General features: G+C 46.7%; 1 protein-coding gene across 3 annotated transcripts in view; it reads right to left on the bottom strand.

Annotated features, from left to right (window-relative positions):
* Window positions 1–6,150: 6,150 nt before the first annotated feature.
* Window positions 6,151–19,767, bottom strand: part of SHROOM3 (shroom family member 3) — a 223,756-nt gene continuing 210,139 nt past the window's right edge. For all 3 annotated transcript variants that reach the window (XM_083520419.1, XM_083520421.1, XM_083520420.1), the window contains 4 exons: window positions 16,540–16,693; window positions 14,725–14,997; window positions 8,708–12,647; window positions 6,151–8,530 (listed from right to left, as the gene is read on the bottom strand). In XM_083520419.1, coding sequence (XP_083376545.1) covers window positions 12,309–12,647; window positions 14,725–14,997; window positions 16,540–16,693 — 766 coding nt within the window. In that variant the 3' untranslated portion in view covers window positions 6,151–8,530; window positions 8,708–12,308. The remainder of the gene's footprint in view (window positions 8,531–8,707; window positions 12,648–14,724; window positions 14,998–16,539; window positions 16,694–19,767) is intronic.

The raw sequence follows: 19,767 nt of genomic DNA, 5'->3' as shown, positions 1-19,767 counted from the left end.
ACTGAGCCTCTTGGGCTTGCCAATCAGAAGGTCGGCGGTTTGAATCCCTGTGACGGGGTGAGCTCCCGTTGTTCAGTCCCAGCTCCTGCCAACCTAACAGTTCAAAAGCACGCCAGTGCAAGTAGATAAATAGGTACCGCTCCGGCGGGAAGGTAAATGGTGTTTCCATGCGCTGCTCTGGTTTTGCCAGAAGTGGCTTAGTCATGCTGGCCACATGATCCAGAAAAACTGGGCAAATGCCAGCTCCTTCGGCCTGTAAAGTAAGATGAGTGCCACATGCCCCCGAGTCATCTGTGACTGGACTTAACTGTCAGGCATCCTTTACCTTTACCTTTTTAAGGTGCTACTGGACAATTTTTAAAATTTATTTCCTTTTAATGTCACTGTTACCTGGGAACTCTTTGTACTTTACCTTGGGTAAAACAATGCATGGCGCAATCTCCCGCTACTAGATTTTACTAGCCCTGATGGAGGGCATGTAATAAGGTCAGGTGTCCTAGAAACATCTAGTTTAGAGCAACCACCAAGTATTGATAACCCAAATCCTGCAAAATTAACCCACCTCCTTTCTGCAGCAGTGATTCTTTGCCACACTATGCTCTACATATTTTCTCCTATCCTAACTTGCTAATCTTTTCCTTTTCTATGTTGACATACCAATTGGCTTTCGAGAACTCAGGTTCCTGCTCTGTACGGTCGCTGGTATTGCTAAAGAAACATTTCAGTTGGCCTTCTCTCCATGCAAGTTTTGAGTCTCACAGGTGGGAAAAAGAAACACCACCGCCCATTTCTGGCACCTTCTTCACCTTCCCTGCCTGTTTTGCAAGCACAACCAACCAGAATCCCAGCACCAAACAGCTGAGTGCTGTCTCTGAAATGCTTCATCCATTTATATCATGTAAGAGCTTGTCAGTGGACTTGAGCAGTATCAGCCACAGCGATCTGCAGTGATGGTTGCAAGCTTGCATTTGTTACTCACGCAGGTGTGCCTTGGGAAACCCACCTACTCAAGGCAATCTGCATATCCATCCACAGACAGGTGGGTCTTCATCCAACCCTTGTAGCATGGGAAAGGTTCCCTGCTCTTCCAGAGAGGTAGGAAATGGCTCTGTGCCATTCCACCTTGCTGTGAGGGTCATAGGGTTGCTTTGAGACACTTGTGTACACTTGCCTAGTGACCAGGGGATCTGGGGCGCATCTACAGGTGTGCATGTTTGCTATGGAGACAACGCCAGTGCACCTGTAGCATTTGTCTGCTGTGTGGTGCTATTCCAGGAGATCATTAGGACTGCCTGTGGTGGAAACAACAACCTGAGATAGGCCTGCAAGAATCCTGGGTAACTTTTTGATGATGTGGTGGGGAGTTGTTGAGTGGTGGTTTTCATACAGGTTAAATTCTTGGCATCTTCTGGTAGGGTTGGGAAGACTCCTGTCTGAACCCCCGCATTGCTGCTGCTAGTCAATTTAGATCAGGGATTGGCAAGGTTTACCTCGCCTGGGCCGGTTCACTCCAGTGGAGATCGCTCCATGGGCTGGATTGCGCGCGTGTGCCTGTGATTTTTGGCATGTGCGCAGATGCGGTTTCCGGTGCCACGGAAGCGAGTCCGTGCACCGCACTGCGCTGGTTTAGCGCAGTGCGTGGGGACTCGCCAAGTGGGTAGCTCAGTTCGGGGTGGCTCGGGGGGGGGCGGTTAAACGACCCCCATGGGCCTTAGGTTGCCTACCCCTGATGTAGACCATAGTTCACTGAACCAATTGGGGGGTGGCAGTTGAAATGTTCTTCCCATGTCTAACAAACGCTTGCAGACATAGACATCCAGTGCATCAGAGAAAGGTTCTGACTTCTTCCCACTGCATATATATATATATATATATATATATGCAGGTTTTGGTGTCCTCGGGTGTCTTCCCGTGTAAAAGTTGGGGTGTCTAGGCGACGTTTCGACGAGGTCTCACTCGTCATCTTCAGGCTGGTGCTTTCGGCTTCTTGTTACTGGAACAGAGCGGGATCTCAGTGTTTGAGTTCCTATAAATACTGTAGAGGGGTGTGGTGTATTGCCTCAAAAGTTCTGGGCAGAGGGGAAGTTCCCAGGCTAGTGTTCTTTTCTTCTTTTGTTCCTTAATTACTTGAGGGATATCTTGAGTGATTTCTTGAGTGATATTCTGAGTACCACTTTTCGTGAAAATCTACGAAAACAAATATCTCACCTCTACGGGGAGGAAACCTTCCAGCTGACAAGAACCTACGAGAAACTAGAAATCCGAAGAGCCACCATCTTATGTGATCTCTTGTTCCTACGCAACTGCCGAGACAACAACTTAATTCCCACATGCTTCCAACTTAAATTCCACTCTAAAACCCCAGCTACCGAAAGGATCCTGAAACGAACTGAACTATCCCTAATCAGAAACGAACTACATAAGAAAAGATACCTACTAAACCAAACCAACAAAGATCTGCTCACTCTTCACCTCAAACTCTGTAACAAAATCCACCCTGCACTCTGGGACAAATGCAAACAACTAGCCGTCTGGAGAGCTGAAACTGAGACCTCACATAAGACAGACACACACACCAACAAACTCCACAAACTAGAGAGACGCCAGAAGCCCAGCCACCCTCCACAACAACCCATGAAACAAACAGTACATAACATATCAGACAGGATCCTCACCTCAACTGAAACCAAAGTACTCTCCAAAGGTTTCAACTTTGCAGTTACCCCGAGACGCATCCCCACGGAAAACATCATATGCGGAGTCGAAGCTAGCCTAACCAAAATCAACCCAGATGAAGCCAATAAAATCAGACTTGAAGTCACCAACATCCTCTGCTCCAGCAAACCACCCAGAAGCAATTTACACAAAGAAGAACAGAAAGCACTCACCAACCTGAGGAAAGACAACAACATAATCATTCTCCCAGCAGACAAAGGTAATGCCACTGTTGTGATGAACACATCGGACTACCAAGCAAAACTATCAAATCTACTCCAAGACCCTACCTACCAACCTATAAAAACAGATCCCACCACCTATCTGGAAAAAACCACCAAATCCAAAATAAAAGCCTCTCCTATCAGTGAAGAAATCCAGCTAAGAATCATCCCCAGAGAAAAATCATCCAGATGCCCCAAACTCTACGGCCTCCCCAAGATACACAAAGAAGGAACACCACTCAGACCAATAGTCAGCTCCATAGGCTCACCTCTACAAAATCTCGCTAAATTTCTCGCTAAGCAACTTCAGCCCTATGCAGAATCCATCTCTTCACACGTTACAAACTCCTTCCAGTTCATAGAAACAATAAAGAAGCAAAACCTACATCCCGATGACCTACTTGTGAGCTTCGATGTTGTATCTCTCTTCACACAAGTGCCCATTAATGAAGCCTTGACAGCCATTCAAAACAAATACAATCCCCCCGAATACATCCTGGACCTGACCAACCACTGCCTAACCAACACGTACTTCATCCACAATGGACAAAGATACAAACAGATAGAAGGAGCACCTATGGGATCACCCCTCTCACCGGTCATCGCAAATCTGTACATGGAACACTTTGAAACCAATGCTTTAGACAAGTCAGAACACAAACCCAAACTTTGGCTCAGATATGTTGACGACACCTTTGTAATTTGGCCACACGGGAAAGAAAAACTAGATAGCTTCCTCACACATCTCAACAGCCTACACCCCAAAATACAATTCACTATGGAAATAGAAGCCAACAACCAGCTTCCCTTCCTTGACGTCCTAATCTACAAAAAACCTGATGGCTCCCTAGGACACACTATCTACCGGAAAAAAACACACACCAACCGCTACTTACATGCTCAATCACACCACCACCCTGCACAAATAAACTCCGTAGCCAAGACCCTCATCTCCAGAACCAAACGCCTGGCTGACAAAGACCACTTGACAACTGAGTTACAGAATCTCTCAAATGTGTTAATCGCCAATGGATACCAGCAAAACAGGGTTTCGAAGCTAATCCAAAAAGAAACACCCCCCAAAAACCAAGACACAGAAGAAAACAATGGCATGGCCCTCCTTCCTTATATCAAGGGCACTACAGATAAAATTAGCAAAATCCTCCATAAACACAATATCAAAACAGCCTTTTGCACCAACCAAAAAATAGCCAATATCCTCAGAAACCCCAAAGATAAAATCCAGTTGGAAAACCAAGGGGTCTATGAAATACCCTGCAAAGTCTGCCCAGCCACGTACATTGGACAAACAAACAGACGAATAAATGCACGTATCGCAGAACACAAGAATGCCGTCAAAAAAGAAGAAAAATCTTCCTCTCTTTTCCAACACATGAAAGAAACAGGACACGAAATTAATTTTGCAGATTCCAAATTGCTCTTTAACATGGAACATCACCACAAGAGAATAATCATGGAAGCCATCGAGATAGAGAAACACCCTCACAACATGAACAAGCGTGACGACACGTCCCGCCTGCCAGACATCTGGAAATTAGCCCTCCCCACAAAATCCGACACCAGATCCAGAGGCACACAGAACGCCACCACCAATCAACCACACCAGACCCAAACCCAGACCCTCTCCACAGATAAATTACAGACACCATCCAGTAACCAAACCATAGTGGCACCTCCGGATGCTGCACCCCCCTACAATCCCTACACAGATCTGGCTGGCACAGGGCACAAAACCACAGCTCGCCCCTATACACGAAGCCAAGCCAGAGCACAACTAAATGCAGTACAGCCATCTTCCCAGAAAAACTCTTCACAAATTCAAGAGGTCAAGACACGAAGGCTTTAGCAACTAATCCACACCTAATGACCCACCTAAGTGGTACTCAGAATATCACTCAAGAAATCACTCAAGATATCCCTCAAGTAATTAAGGAACAAAAGAAGAAAAGAACACTAGCCTGGGAACTTCCCCTCTGCCCAGAACTTTTGAGGCAATACACCACACCCCTCTACAGTATTTATAGGAACTCAAACACTGAGATCCCGCTCTGTTCCAGTAACAAGAAGCCGAAAGCACCAGCCTGAAGATGACGAGTGAGACCTCGTCGAAACGTCGCCTAGACACCCCAACTTTTACACGGGAAGACACCCGAGGACACCAAAACCTGCATTCCTGTACCCGTGAAAATCTACGAAAACAAATATATATATATATATATATATATACACATATACATATATGCAATGAATGTTTCTTTTATACATAGGAACATTCCATTGGGTGAGCCAGTCAAAGGTTGGGCACAGATGTGACTGTTTCCGATTTGGCTACTTTACAAGGAGACAAGGACACCAAGACTCTTGTAAATGCAGGATGAGCTACAACAGAAAAGTAGCACAATGCTGAGCTGACCATATCCCCCGTGGGTGCTCTAGCAGAGAGGTGAGGGTGAGGATATACTGTAGAGGTCTGGCAAATGCCCGACCATGCAAACTGCTGACACAGCTATGGTTTTAGGGATTTGTTATGGATACCAGTCATGACAATGCAAAATGCTGGATGACCATCTGCCATGTATGCTTTAGTTGAGATTCATGCAGGGGATTGGACTAGAGGACCCTCAGGGCTCTAGAATTCTATGATTCCATGTTGGGATGGGAGATAGGGAGAGCAGAGGAAGGGGATGTGGTTTGTTGAGTATGTGGGATGGGTTTACAGGCAGAAATGGATCAAGTCAGGGTTGCTGCTGGATCACCTGGAAGTTCAGCTACCAATGCACCACCATGTGGTCTTTTAGTAAAGAGAAAAGATAGGGAAGAAGGATTTGCTTCCAAAGGCACATCCAGATGACCTGCTTATTGAGAATTCATCCTGTTTTTGTTTGCAAGGAGTTCAGATTATGTTGGCTGCTGAATGAGCATATATCCTCATTTGGTTGCAGGAAGGTTTGATGATGCTGTGTCAAAGGAAGCATTATCCAACACTTTCCAGTTCATTTTTCTTTCACCTCCTTTATCGCGAAAGTCCTCTCTTTCAGAGAAGCAGGCTTGTTGGTTGGGACCTCCCAATGAACTACAATTGTGCACCCTGAATTTGCCCATGTGCGACTGAATCCCACCCACAAATAGCAACACTCTTGATAAAGGAAACGAAAGGATCCGAAGTCGCACTCGAGGCAGGAAGAAACAATTGCACAGTGAACTATTAACCTTTAATTGTTTCCAAGTACACATCACCATCCTCTTTACCAATGTTGATCATTCATAATTTTTTTTAAAAAACACCCCAGAGAATCATGACAATCTTTAGATGAGGCAGTGCAAAAAGAAAACAAACCCTTTTCTTTAACCAACCAACAACCCACGCAAAGCAGGAACAAAAGGGTGCTATGTAGGGCCGGCCAACCCATGAGGCAAGGTGAGGTGACTGTCTCAGGCAGCAGAATCGACAGGGGCAGCAGAACCCAATGTAGGCCTTCATTCCCCCTTGTTCTTGATGTAGATCTTCACTTGACCCAACTTCCCTGGCAGGGAAGAGGGGTGCCATTTTGTGGTTCACCTCAGATGCCAAAATGTCTTGACCCAGCCCTGGCATCTTGTCCACACATGCACACAACCGGAGTCCCCTTGCCTGGCACAAAACAGACACAGATTTTTAAGGCCACCAAAACCACATTACTGTATTGTCAATAGCCAGTCTTGCCCATTTGCTTGAGGGCATGCAAGAATAATTCCTAGGCCGCCAGCTTGGGAAGCTTATAGAAATTTGATGAGTTGGTGGGTTTTCTCTTTATGCCACAAAACCCCAACAGAGAGCTGTGTGGGCAAGTGGGCTAGGACATTTTTAAGGGGCTAGTAGTGATTATGGACATACTGGAGTGTATTCAATGCAGTGCTGCCTTAAAGTCATTTAGTGGTATAGTGCTCCACAGGAGAAAAGTTTTGCACCAGTGAAGCATTGTCGGGCAAAAGAACACATAAGCAAGTTGCTGGTAACTTTTGTTGCATAATAAGTGGAGCAGCCTGTTGCACGAAGGGTTTCTGCTAATGCGACTTTTGCACTGGATCCCTCAGTTGCGTAATATTAAAGCTTACCCCTCTGCTAGGACAAGATCCCTTGCATTAGCAGACGGAGAATGTTGGATGCAGCCCATTGGCAAAGCTGTTGCGAGTTTGCCCTGGGATCTTGGTCCTCACTCAGGTGACACTGTAAATATTCAAATGGCACACCAGCCTTCCTCACTCGGCACTCAAGACTGCGTCACCAAAGGAGGCTGCTTGTGGTGGAAGGTACCTCAAGAAATACAAGGTAGTGCTGTACTATTCCATGTTGGACTGTGCTCTTTGGACCAGCAGCAATCCCAGCTGGTCTACTGAACCTGCCATCCAGAAATGCCCTATGACAACCAGCTTAGCACTTAACCAGAAATGGGCTCTCCATCTTTCAGTGATAGCGACACCATTATTCCACCTCCTGTAACTTATCGGCTTTGTTAAAACACAGCTCAAAACACAGCCAAGTCCTTCGTTTTCTCAACTTGGATCAAAACTGGTTTGGGGAAAACGTCTCAAAACACAGTATTTCATAAGAAATGACAGGATAGAAACAGGATAGCTTTGGATTGTATACACCGCTTCCCAAACCACTGGGGAAAACACACAGGATGCAGTGTGAACAGGAGCCTTACAGCACAGCCTAAGGAGATACGAGGACCAAGGCTTTTCCACAGATCATGTAAGCCAAAGGCAAGGATGCCAAGATCCCTCCTGCTCTATGTAGGCTTAGCCAATGTGGAGCCCTTCAGACAATATCTGACTACAATTCCCATCAGCACAAGCCAGCAAAGGCCAAAGGTCATGGATGATGGGAGTTGTTGGCCTGCAACTTCTGGAGGGCACCATGTTGGCTACCCCTGTTCTACTGGTCCAAAATCCTCCCAGAGCTTCACTGATGTCATTAAGCACAAATATACTGAAACCAAGAAACATCCTAGCTGGAGCAACAGGGCAACTCATCAAAAGCATAGAGTATTACAAGTTATGCCTATAAAAAAAAGCACCTACACTGCAAAACTGGTCTGATTCCAATTCTTAGAACTGCAGCGGAGCCTAAATTGTGAGGGGCTGAGATTCTGCACAGCGCTCAATAGGATACCATGGATCTGAGGCCGAGTTGCTGCTAAAAGATGCATTTTAGACTTTTGTGCTTGCTTCTCTACAAAGAGCAAAAGGGAAAGCACTCCACGTGGTTTCTTTGGAACAAACTTTATCTGGCAAGATAAAGGATCAGAGCCAGAGAAGCTGCTTGGAGCCAATCAACATCCAGATAGCACAATGCGGACGACAAACCCCCATTGAATGGAGATGAACCAAATACCTCCTCGATTGTTGGAAGAAATGCTTTTCACACAGGCAAAACAAAATCGCCACTGTAAGAGATTCGGCTTCACAGTTAGGCTAGGGAGCTTTCCCATGGGCAACATACGCTCTGATCCAGCGCGCACACACGATAAACCAGCCTTTCTCAACCTGTGGGTCCCCAGATGTTGTTGGACTACAACTCCCATCACCTCTTCCTTCAGATGTCTTCTAAATATCTGATAGTTGTTTATCTCCTTGACATTTGATGGGAGAGCGTTCCACAGGGCAAGCACCACTACCAAGAAGGCCCTTTGCCTGGTTCCCTGTAACCCAGCCTTTCTCAACCTGTGGGTCCCCAGATGTTGTTGAACTACAACTCCCACCACCCCTAGCTAGCAAGGCCAGAGCTCAGGGATGATGGGAGTTGTAGTCCAACATCTGGGGACCCACAGGTTGAGAACCACTGTGATAAGTATTCGGTAGACTTGACCTTCTGCAGGGCAACATATAAAACTTTCAGACCTTGGGAAACATCTGGAAGTGATGCACCTTGCAGGGCAAATAAAGGCGGAGCAAATCTTGCCCTAGGCAGAGATGATGGTATTCGTCTCTCCCCACCATTCCACATACAGAAGCCAACCAGAGTGGAAGCAGACTCTTGCTTCAACACTAGCGAGGAGACAACTTCCTCCATTGCACCTGAGGCAGCGTGCCAGATCGTGTGAACTAAGGACAGGCAGGGTGGCATAAGCAGCTGTGTCCTCCAACACAAGGGAACAGCTAGAAGGTTGCCACAGCAGCTTCCCAGCATCCCACCTCATTTGCCTAATGACAGGGCCGGCACTGCAAGTAGAGAAGAGCCAGTCTTGGCTAAAGAAATAGTCCTATCTGTATGATGAGTCCCTGGCTGGTTTAACTCACCATTTTTTCAGCCTTGCCTCATGTTTGTAAGGAAGAGGAGTAAGAGACCTACTTGCTTGTTAGAGAGTGACCATGAAAATGAACAGGCCCTGCATATTCAGAAAAAGCTGCCACAGAAGAGGTCAATGAAGCTTAGTGCAAGGATAAGTGTCCTGCAGCCTTCCAGATGTTGTTGGACAATTAGCCATCTTGGCTGGGGCTGATGGGTGTTCAGCAACATCTGCAGGACCACAGGTTCCCCATCCCAGCTTAGTGGAAACATGGGGAGGGCACAGAAGGGGATCCATTCCAGGTTGCAGGAGCAGCAGCAGCAGCAGCAAATCAGAGGTAGCAGAAGTCCGGCCAGCTACATCAAAGGTGATGCAACTGGTCTATAACCCAAGCTAAGCATCCACACTGGCCTTTAGCATACAAGCTGCAGGTGAACAGAGTCTCAGCAGCACCTCTGTTTTTCAGCCAATTCCATGGGACACCTTTGGCAGTCAGATGGGCCACTTCCATCAACAATTAAGTAAACCCGTGTGCTTGCTAGGCATGCATTTCTTTTAAACATCACAAAATCCCTTTGTTTGGAAAGAGAGGCCGGCTGTCTGCCTCGCTGGCAATGCTGCAATAGTTAAGACGAGCTACGAAAATGGAAACCTATAGGAAGAAATGCTCTTAAAAATAGCACTCCTGTTCCTTGCCATTAAACTCTGGGCAGACTTGTGCATTACGAGTGAAAGGCAGGCTTCGTAACTCTGTGTTTCCACCATAGTGCTCACCACAAGTGGGGTAGCTAGCAAGGGAAAGTTGGCAGGTGGCAGCTGACTGGCTCTATCCTGCCACATTGCCTGCCCACACCTGCCGGCCATGACTTTTTAAACTTTCTTTCCCCCTAAAGAATCCGGGGGTGAGGTGGATCCGGGGTGTGGGTGTGTGTCAGCAAATGCACAAAGGGTAAAGTCTCCTCTTTTCAACCTCCTTGCAAATGCATTGATCAGCAGATACATTTCTGCTGATATCCTATGGAGTTCTACCCCTCAATGAATCTGGAAGCAGCCAGGTCTTTGCTGAACGCTGGTCACTCAACATAAACAGGAAGGACTCTCTCTCTCTCTGCCTTAGTAAAGTCTTAAAAGATATGGAGCAGATCACATGGAGGCAGTATTCTGTTTCATCAAAATCAGAGATGATGAACCTCCAAGAGCCAATTGTCACCCTCTAGGCCCATCTGACCCCAAATAATATTTTTTAGTCTTTGCTTCTTATCCACTAGGCCAGGCATAGGCAAATTCGGCCCTCTAGATGTTTCGGGACTACAACTCCCATCATCCCTAGTGGTCAGGGATGATGGGAATTGTAGTCTGAAAACATCTGGAGGGTGAGTTTGCCTATGCCTGCACTAGGCTAAGCCCCTCAATGGCTGTGTCCTCCACAAGGGCTTTCGCCTGGCTGTCAAGTGTCCTTGAACTGGGATTATAGATCATTTGGAAGACGGGAGAGATGTGTGTTGGAATCTGACTTTTGCATAGCTGGAGTGTAGCCCATTTTTCGCTCTACCCATTTCTGCACCTGTACCCTCTTGCCACTGCTCCCCCCCCCCAGGTTGCCCACAAGAGAATGGGGTCTGAAAAAGGTCTCCCATCTAAACAAAGGGGCAGTGCTTTCAGCAGAGAGAGTTGAAGAGACTGTGGGATGGGCAACTCTACCTGTGCAACTTTTGCGCTTCCCACCTCAGTTTTGGGCAAGGATGGCTTTGGGGAGATGGCCAGTTCCAATGGGGTTTAAGCAAAGCACCGCTACATTTCAAAGAAACAACCAAGGCTAAGGATTTCATTTCCGTTTCCGTTTAAAGCAATCTATAAATAAGGACATTCAATGAACCACCTCAAGAAGTCATTCAAATAAGTTTGCAGGCTGCATGCAGTTCCATGCTTTCTCTTGTTACTGTTTTTCTTTTTTGTAAAAAATAATAATATCACAGAGCCCAAGAGAGAGTCTCAAGGAGGAAGTATCTCTTTGCTTCGGTTTCACGTTGACTCCTGAGTTGTTTGGTTCACACAAGTGCTTGTTCCAACGGCGGCGGCTTCGCACTGCAGATCTGGAAGACGGGATTTTGCTGTGCAATGCAATTCGTGGAAAGGTCACTTACTGGCAACATTCACTGGGCACTGAGAGATAAAAAGCTGCAATCCAGTGACCGCCTCGATGGTACACAGGTGGAGACCCTGCTCACGGACCTCCACTGGATCCCACCACGCAGGGGAGAGGGAGGAAAAGGACAGAGCCATAGCACTCTGACTGGAGATCTTTGCCCAGGGAAAACAAGATGCCAAACTGTACCCACATCCAACGTCTGGGCTGACATTCACCAAGTACATCTTTCTGCATGCAAGAATCCTTGGATCCTGGCCTGTAGCTTTCCCTGCTAGTCCTTTATTTAGATATGGTGTGTGACTATGGGTTTTTTTTGGGGGGAGTGGGATCGAGGGTGTTCCTCTTTTCTTTTCCCATGTGAAGTACAAAAAAAAATATTTAACCATTTCCCCCCTACGTACATGTTGAAGTAGAATCGATAACTGGTTAGCGTATGTACAAAATCTTTACAGAATTCTATCTTGTAGCTTTAAAAAATATAAATATGGATATTGTTCAAGACAGCAGGTTTCTCATTAATATTTTAATTAAGGCTTCATTATTGTATATCCTTCATTATTTTAACGACCATCAGGTGCTCAGAGGGGGGAGGGGGGACCAGACTCCTTCAGCAGGGACAGCTTGAGTTTATTTATAATTAGCTAACGACCTCCCTCGTAGAACCTGCTGCCAGTCTCTTCTGCATCTTGCTTGGCCACAAGAATCCAATGTATTCCACACAGATTTAAGTCGTGATCTCCGGGAGAAGACGAAGAAGAAGAAGAAATCTTTCCGTGCTGTTTATTTCCCCCCCTCCACACCCCAACGTTAATTAAAAAATAATAATTAAATCCTCCCTCAATTCTTTTTTTAAAAAAAAAGTTAAAAGAGGTTTCTGATTAAATAATTCTGAGAAGGAAAGGTTTGACGCAGCCGCGTCTGGAAAGGTCAGAGCAAAGATGCTGGCGCTGGAGGTCGGCTGGTCCCGGCGGCTGATGGAGGTTCGGCTCCCTTTCTGCTGCTAAGCACGAAGTCCGTGGGGAGGCTCTCCAGAAGGCACTTGAGCTGTTCCTGCCCTAGCTTGATCTTGTCGTCCAGCTCGCGCTGTTCTATGAGCAGCCCAGATTTCATCTTCACGAAATGCTGGTAGTCTCGGAGCTGCTCCCCCGAGAGGTAATTGCATAGGATGTCCAAGACCACATGCTCTCGCCGGTCCAAGTTCTCCTTCAGTTCGCGGGCGTCTTCGTGCTGGCCAGCCAGCATCTTCCGCTTCTCGTTCAGAGAGCTCTGTCCCGCGTGGGGTGGGAGGGAAGGAAAGGGAGAGGTTTAGTGCCGCAGCTCTTTGGCTAAAATTCGCCCCCGTTTATTCTCTTCTGCACTTCCACAGTGCATTCCTCACTACGTCCGCTTAGAAGCAGGTCCATGGGGCAATTTGCACGAATGTCTGCAACCTATTCCTTTCATGCTTCCAAGAATAGATGTGGTTCTGTTCCGGCATCCCACACATGGGGGATGCACAGAATGGACCATACTGAAGAACCATATTGTCCCTCTCCCTATCTCTAAGTAGACTTCAAAAGTTTCCGAGCACAATTCAAAGTGTTGGTGTTGACCTTTAAAGTCCCAAACGGCCTCAGCCCAGTATACCTAAAGGAGCATCTCCACCCCCATCGTTCTACCCGGATGCTGAGGTGAGGTCCAGCTCCGAGGGCCTTCTGGCGGTTCCCTCATTGCGAGAAGCAAAGCTACAGGGAACCAGGCAGAGGGCCTTCTCTGTAGTGGCACCCGCCCTGTGGAACACCCTCCCATCAGATGTCAAAGAGATAAACAACTACCTGACATTCAGAAGACATCTGAAGGCAGCCCTGTTCAGGGAAGTTTTTAATGTGTGACATTTTAGTGTATTTTGGTCTTTGTTGGAAGCCGCCCAGAGTGGCTGAGGAAACCCAGCCAGATGGGTGAGGCACAAATAATAAATTATTATTATATATAAAAAAATCACTGCCCAGTGAATGGGATTAGGGCTGCGGTGAGAGAGGGTGAGAGAGAGATTCTCCCAAGAACGTGTCAGATCTGGGCAGTCTAACATGTGGCCCTCAAGGCCTTTTGTGGCTGGCCCTCAGCAACATTTGATGCCTCACACCTGCAGCCGTCACACTGTCTTCCCCAAGCCAGGTAAGTGAGGTGCCAGGCTTTGGGAATGAGGTGTGAGGGCTCAGACAGGGTACTAGAGTCCTCACACTTCCTTCCCAGAGCCCCACTTAGCCAGCTTTGGGAAGGCAGTGTAAGGATTGGGGTGTGGGCTCACATTTTGGCCTCGCTCCTCGCCCCGCATAACAAGGCAGTGTGCGGCCTGCAGGTTCTAAGTATTCTCGCAACCCACTCGGTATGAAAAGTTGGCCCACCCTGTGTTAGAGAAAGCCAACCTGAGCTGATCTTGCAAAAAGAAAGAAAGAAAGAAAGAAAGAAAGAAAGAAAGAAAGAAAGAAAGAAAGAAAGAAAGAGAGAGAGAGAGAGAGAGAGAGAGAAGTGGCTAATAATAATAATAATTAAAAAAATTATTTATATCCCTCTCATCTGGCTGGGTTTCCCCAGCCACGCTGGGCGGTTCCCAACAGAATATTAAAAACACAATAAAAACTTCCCTAGAAAGGGCTGCCTTCAGATGTCTTCTAAACATCTGATAGTTGTTTATCTCCTTGACATTTGATGGGAGAGCGTTCCACAGGGCGAGCACCACTACCGAGAAGGCCCTTTGCCTGGTTCCCTGTAACCCAGCCTTTCTCAACCTGTGGGTCCCCAGTTGTTGTTGAACTACAACTCCCATCACCCCTAGCTAGCAAGGCCAGAGCTCAGGGATGATGGGAGTAGTAGTCCAACAACATCTGGGGACCCACAGGTTGAGAACCGCTGTGATAAGTATTCGGTAGACTTGACCTTCTGCAGGGCAACATATAAAACTTCCAGACCTTGGGAAACATCTGGAAGTGATGCACCTTGCAGGGCAAATAAAGGCAGAGCAGATCTTGCCCTAGGCAGAGATGATGGTATTCGTCTCTCCCCACCATTCCACATACAGAAGCCAACCAGAGTGGAAGCAGACTCTTGCTTCAACACTAGCGAGGAGACAACTTCCTCCATTGCACCTGAGGCAGCGTGCCAGATCGTGTGAACTAAGGACAGGCAGGGTGGCATAAGCAGCTGTGCCCTCCAACACAAGGGAACAGCTAGAAGGTTGCCACAGGAGCTTCCCAGCATCCCACCTCATTCTGCCTAATGACAGGGCCGGCACTGCTGTAGGGAAGCGCCACTTGTTCACAGGCAAGAGTGAACATTTGCACACTAGTGTTCTGAATCCACCTACCCGTTCTTGGTTATCCGCATCCTCACTGAGGCTGCTGAGAACATTCTCCACCCGAGCGAGGCGTCCTGAGAGTGAAAGCAAGAGATTGACCAACTTATCCAGGTCTCCGATGAACATTCTGTATTTTTCAAACTCATTGGGCTTGCATAGGCCACTGATTAAAGCTTCGACTTCCTCTCCCAAGGCATTGTTGAGCTTGATGTCTGCCAGCAGACTCTCCTTGGCTTCTTTCAGGGTCTCCAGCTTGCGGGACAAGCTCTCAATGAGTTCAGCCTGGTGGGACAGAATTGAGCAAAAATCATCCTCTACTACTAGGTCAGGAAGCCATCAAAAGTTGGTGTGTGGAAACTGTGGCCCTCCGGATATTCCAGTGGACTCCAATTCCCATCAGCCACAGTCAACGAGGTCTAAGATGATGGGAGTTGTAGTCCGGCAACATCTGGAGAACCTTGGACACCCAACACCTATTTTAAAGCATGTGTCTGAACATTCCTTATGAATTCAGCCAATAAAAGTTATGTATACTGTACTGAAAACTATTAATAATAAAATTTTTAAAAGCTATGTACACAATGAAACTAATCAAGAATAAGAGTTCCTTTATGGATGCTATTGTGATAAACAATTCACAGTTGTTTGACCTTCTAAGGAATGATGCTGTGCAACGATGTTCTGAGTAGTACAGTATAGGCTTCTTTTGCTAGAGAACTAGAAGGCAAGTTGGAGAATTTCGCCCTGGGGACAGAGTCACTTGCCTTTGCATAAATAAAGAGAAAATGCCTTGTCTTCTTCTGGCACCATGGAGTCACTGCATTAAGAGATCTCTTAAAAATGAAAATGAAAAGCCACCCAGACTCTTTTTGCTTGCATAGCACCAACCAACAGGAGGTCATAGGTACACACTGAATTGAGGAATTAAGCTGGCCAATGGAAGCAGGTTTACTACAAATATCTGACTTGAACCAGAAATTAAACTATTTCTGTTCTCAACAGAAGACCGCAGATCTTCAGAAATCTTTTATGTTTCAAAAGGTGGGGACTTGTCAAATTTCAGCTAAGAGGACACCAGCAGAGCACAAACCACTTGGATTTTGTGCATGAACATAACTGCCATTAATTAGTCTTAAGGGTTAGAAGTATGATTTTTCTTGTTTAACTCTGCTCCTTGCACAGTGCAATCACAGATCCTTGGGACTGACAGAGCTCTGGTTATGATCATGGCTGACCTTGGTGTTGGAAAACTAGCCCCCTCGGGAGAGCGTTGCAAACAGCAAAAAATGCCTCCACCGGGTGCTCCAGCTGTCCTTAGTTGTGCCTTGTAGCCTCTGCCATCCACGTGCTACCACTTGTTGGAAAACTAGCCCCCTCGGGAGAGGCTGGCCCCTCTCCCAGGCTCCTGGGGCTTGTTTGCCGGTGATCTACCCTGGCTGGCATCCCGGCAGTCCAGGAAGATCTTGATAGGCGACACTTCCCTGCGTGAAAGGTGAACACCCCCTTTGCTCTTGCATACCAGCAGGAGAAAGAAGATAGTCAGAAAGTCTATTACATCTATAGTTTATTTCTGACTGTACAACTGTACAAAAACATGTCTGCTCACTCAGACTTCTCCGAGCAACTCCGAGAGACTTCCTTCACAAAAGCAACAGGAAGGTCTCATATTACACAAAGAACAAACCCCTGTGAATTCCCTTGAACATCCTGTCCCACGGTCAGGGCCATCATGTGATGTAAACATCGAGCTGCTAGTTTGCAGCTGCGTAGTACTCATATCCCAACACTTGGTTCCTTCTGTGCTGAGAGATGCTCAAAACTCACCTTTTTCTCATTGATTGCCACCTCCCCTTCATCGCCACCTGTTTCCTCTGGCAAATCCTTGATTTTGTTCAGGAGTTCGGCTTTGGGTACTGATACGTTGTAGTAAGCTGAGCACGAGGCCAGCATTGAGGCAGAAGCTTCTTTCTCATCTTTCCTAAACCACGGCAGAGAACAGATATGTATGTAGGAGTCTGGGACATACACGGCTGCCTTTCTTGTACCGATGAAGAAACACGCATGCACAAACTGCAGAAGGGATTTTGAACTCTGCCCTCGTGCCTTGCTTTGAGACCCCAAACCCATGGCTTCTTTGGTACTTTCCCCACAAGTAAGTGAATTTAACTGGGGATTGCCACCAGATGGCGCAAGTTTAACTATTAAAAAACGGTTCATGCTTAATCAACATCCCCACGCATAGACTGCCTAAACAGCTCCCTCCCACTAAAAATCACTGAGAGTCTTGGCAGACCACTTAATGATTTTTCTCCCTGGTGTGCAGTGGGCTGTGCCAGGTGGTGAATGATTTGTAATTTCATTTTTACTGCTCTTTTGGTTCTTACAATGTAATTTTATTCATAGCTGTCAACTTACAGATTTGAAAATAAGGGACCAGCAGCCTTGAAAATAAGGGATCAGCAGCCAAAATAAGGGATTTTCCAAGCACAGGTATGTTCAACTTCTGAGCCCCTCCAAGCCAAAGGCAGAAAGCCCAGCCAGCAGCCAAACGAAGCCTCAAACCTCAAGGAAAACCACCGTCACCTCTCCGCTGGGAAGCGCTGAGCAAAGGTGAGTCCCCAGGCAACGCAGCCGATTTGATCAGCACAAGGCATGCAAGCTCTACCCCCCAGTCGTTCTTAGACTTCTTATTGGGTGAGCAACGCAGCCAAGCAACACAGTTGGACCCTCCCTCCTCCCTGGCCGGCTGGGAGGGAGGGAAAGGAGCTGCTTCCTTTGAAACCCGGGAAATTTAAGGGAAATCATCAATAAGGGACAGAAGCGGGATACGGCGCTGGGATAAGGGACTGTCCCGCCAAATAAGGGACACTTGACAGCTATGATTTTATTGCATTGCCATTTAAATTCAGGAGAACTGCGACTGCAAGTGTTCTTCTCCAACATGCCATGGACCACCGGAATGAAGAGCATGGGCTACTGACAGTCTACATCTAATGCCCAAATGCAGCCCCCTCCAGGCCACACCCCTTCCCAGGCCACGCCTCTCATTGGCCTTGCTTCAGGAAACCAAAAGGTCCAATCAGAGTTTAAGGACATGTTCCAGCCAGGCAAGAGCACGTCAGGAGATTGCAAAGCGGGATTGTTAAAGGCAGTGGCTTGGAAAGAGGTGGTGTGTGGCTGGCGAGAGCGTGTGGTGTTGGGAGAGTCCCAGAGGCCAGACAGAGTGACTTGGAGAACCAAATTTGCCCCTCCCTGCCCAGACCGGAGGCTCCACACCTCCTGCACTCCAATAAGCTTCTGAGAAATCATAACTGTTCCCTGAACCGAACTCGAGAGCAACCAGAAGAAAGAGGCGCTATTCATTCTGCACATTCCTCCCAAGCTGCAGGACGGATTGATTCTTAGATATCGCGTGCTTTCTTTCAAAAGAAAGTCCTTGAGGATTATGTGACATCCTACCCTTGCACCATTAACACAGACAAGCAAAAATCAAGCTGTGTCCCTTTTCAGGGGAGCAGGTAGGAGCCTGGAATAGCTCTTTGGGTGCTTTGCAAAAAAAAAAAAGGAAAGGAAACCCAGTGCTGTGTGCGCTTCTGTGCATTAAACCAGCAGGGATGGATTACAGAGTGGCAAATTCTTATGATAGAATACCTGCAACTAGCAAAACTGACCGGAAAAATTAGAGGAGTGTCAAACCAGAAGGTATATAGGGAATGGAAAATATTCAAAGAATATCTAAAATTGTACTGTATGAACAATAAGATACTTGCAGAAATAGAGTGATACTGGTAAGCAATTACAGATAGGTAGCCGTGTTGGTCTGCCATAGTCAAAATAAAAAAATTCCTTCCAGTAGCACCTTAAAGACCAACTAAGTTAGTTCTTGGTATGAGCTTTCGTGTGCACGCACACTTCTTCAGATACCACCAACTAACTTAGTTGGTCTTTAAGGTGCTACTGGAAGGAATTTTTTTATTTTGACTAGTAAGCAAGAAATACATAAAATATTATATTGGATTTTATATATATATATATACACACACACACACACACACACACACACACACAAAATAATATGAATCTGTGCAAAGAATTCATATAAGTAATATAATGAGAATTATTGGAAATTATATATTTTAATCTGTCATGTAAGTGTAATATATCGTATTTGTTTATGTATGCTTCTTTATCCTTTCTTACTTTTTTATCCTCTCTTACTTTATTGTTTCTATTCATTTGTAGTGTTTTTTGTTATGTATGTTATGTAATTCATGTATATTTTGTTTTTATCATGTATATTTGTTTATGTGAAAATTAATAAAGATTTTCATAAAAAAAAACAGCAGGGATGGCACAGCTGCCAAATGACAACAGTAATGTTGTAACCCCAAAAGAGTCACTTTGCAAAAAGCCTGACAATGTCAACACTGCCAAATTTTATTTATTTATGAACCGTGGAATTTTCACCTCGGTGTTGTACAAATATAAACAAGAATAATCCAATGGGGAATGGTCTGTTTTGCCTTTGGACTCCTAAGGTCAGGCTTCACCAACTTCTGCTGGGCTTCGGCTTGTGGGATGCTCTCCCCAGAGAGGCTTATCTGGCGCTTTCACTCTACGCCAGTGTTTCCCAAACGTTTTTGGGCAACGGCACACCTGTTTACTGAAAAAAAATCTCGCGGCACACCACCATTAAAGCCCCGCCCTGTGACGTCAGCGCGCAGCGTCACGCCGGGAGGGACGCACAAAAGTGAAAGTTTTTTCCCTCCCCCTTGCTGGGGAACCTCCAAGCTTTGGGGGTGGGAGGAGGCAGCAGAGCGAGGGACTGAGGGACGGCGGCAACTGAGGCGGCGGCGGCTGAGGCAGAGCTGGGAAGGGGGTTTCCAGGGGACACGGCAGCTCCTCGAAAGGCTTCTCTCAGCTGCACTCAATCCGCCTCGGAGAGGATTTCCCCTCCGGTCCCATGCGTTCGTTTGGGGCATCGCTCCGGCTGCTCCCTCTCCCGCCGCGCAGGAGCGATGCCTCTCTCTGGCTCTCCCTCCGCGCAGGCTG

Source organism: Podarcis liolepis, assembly GCF_965112155.1.
Source record: "Podarcis liolepis genome assembly, chromosome: 9".
NCBI lineage: Eukaryota > Metazoa > Chordata > Lepidosauria > Squamata > Lacertidae > Podarcis > Podarcis liolepis.
This window is presented reverse-complemented; position numbering and strand designations above follow the sequence as displayed.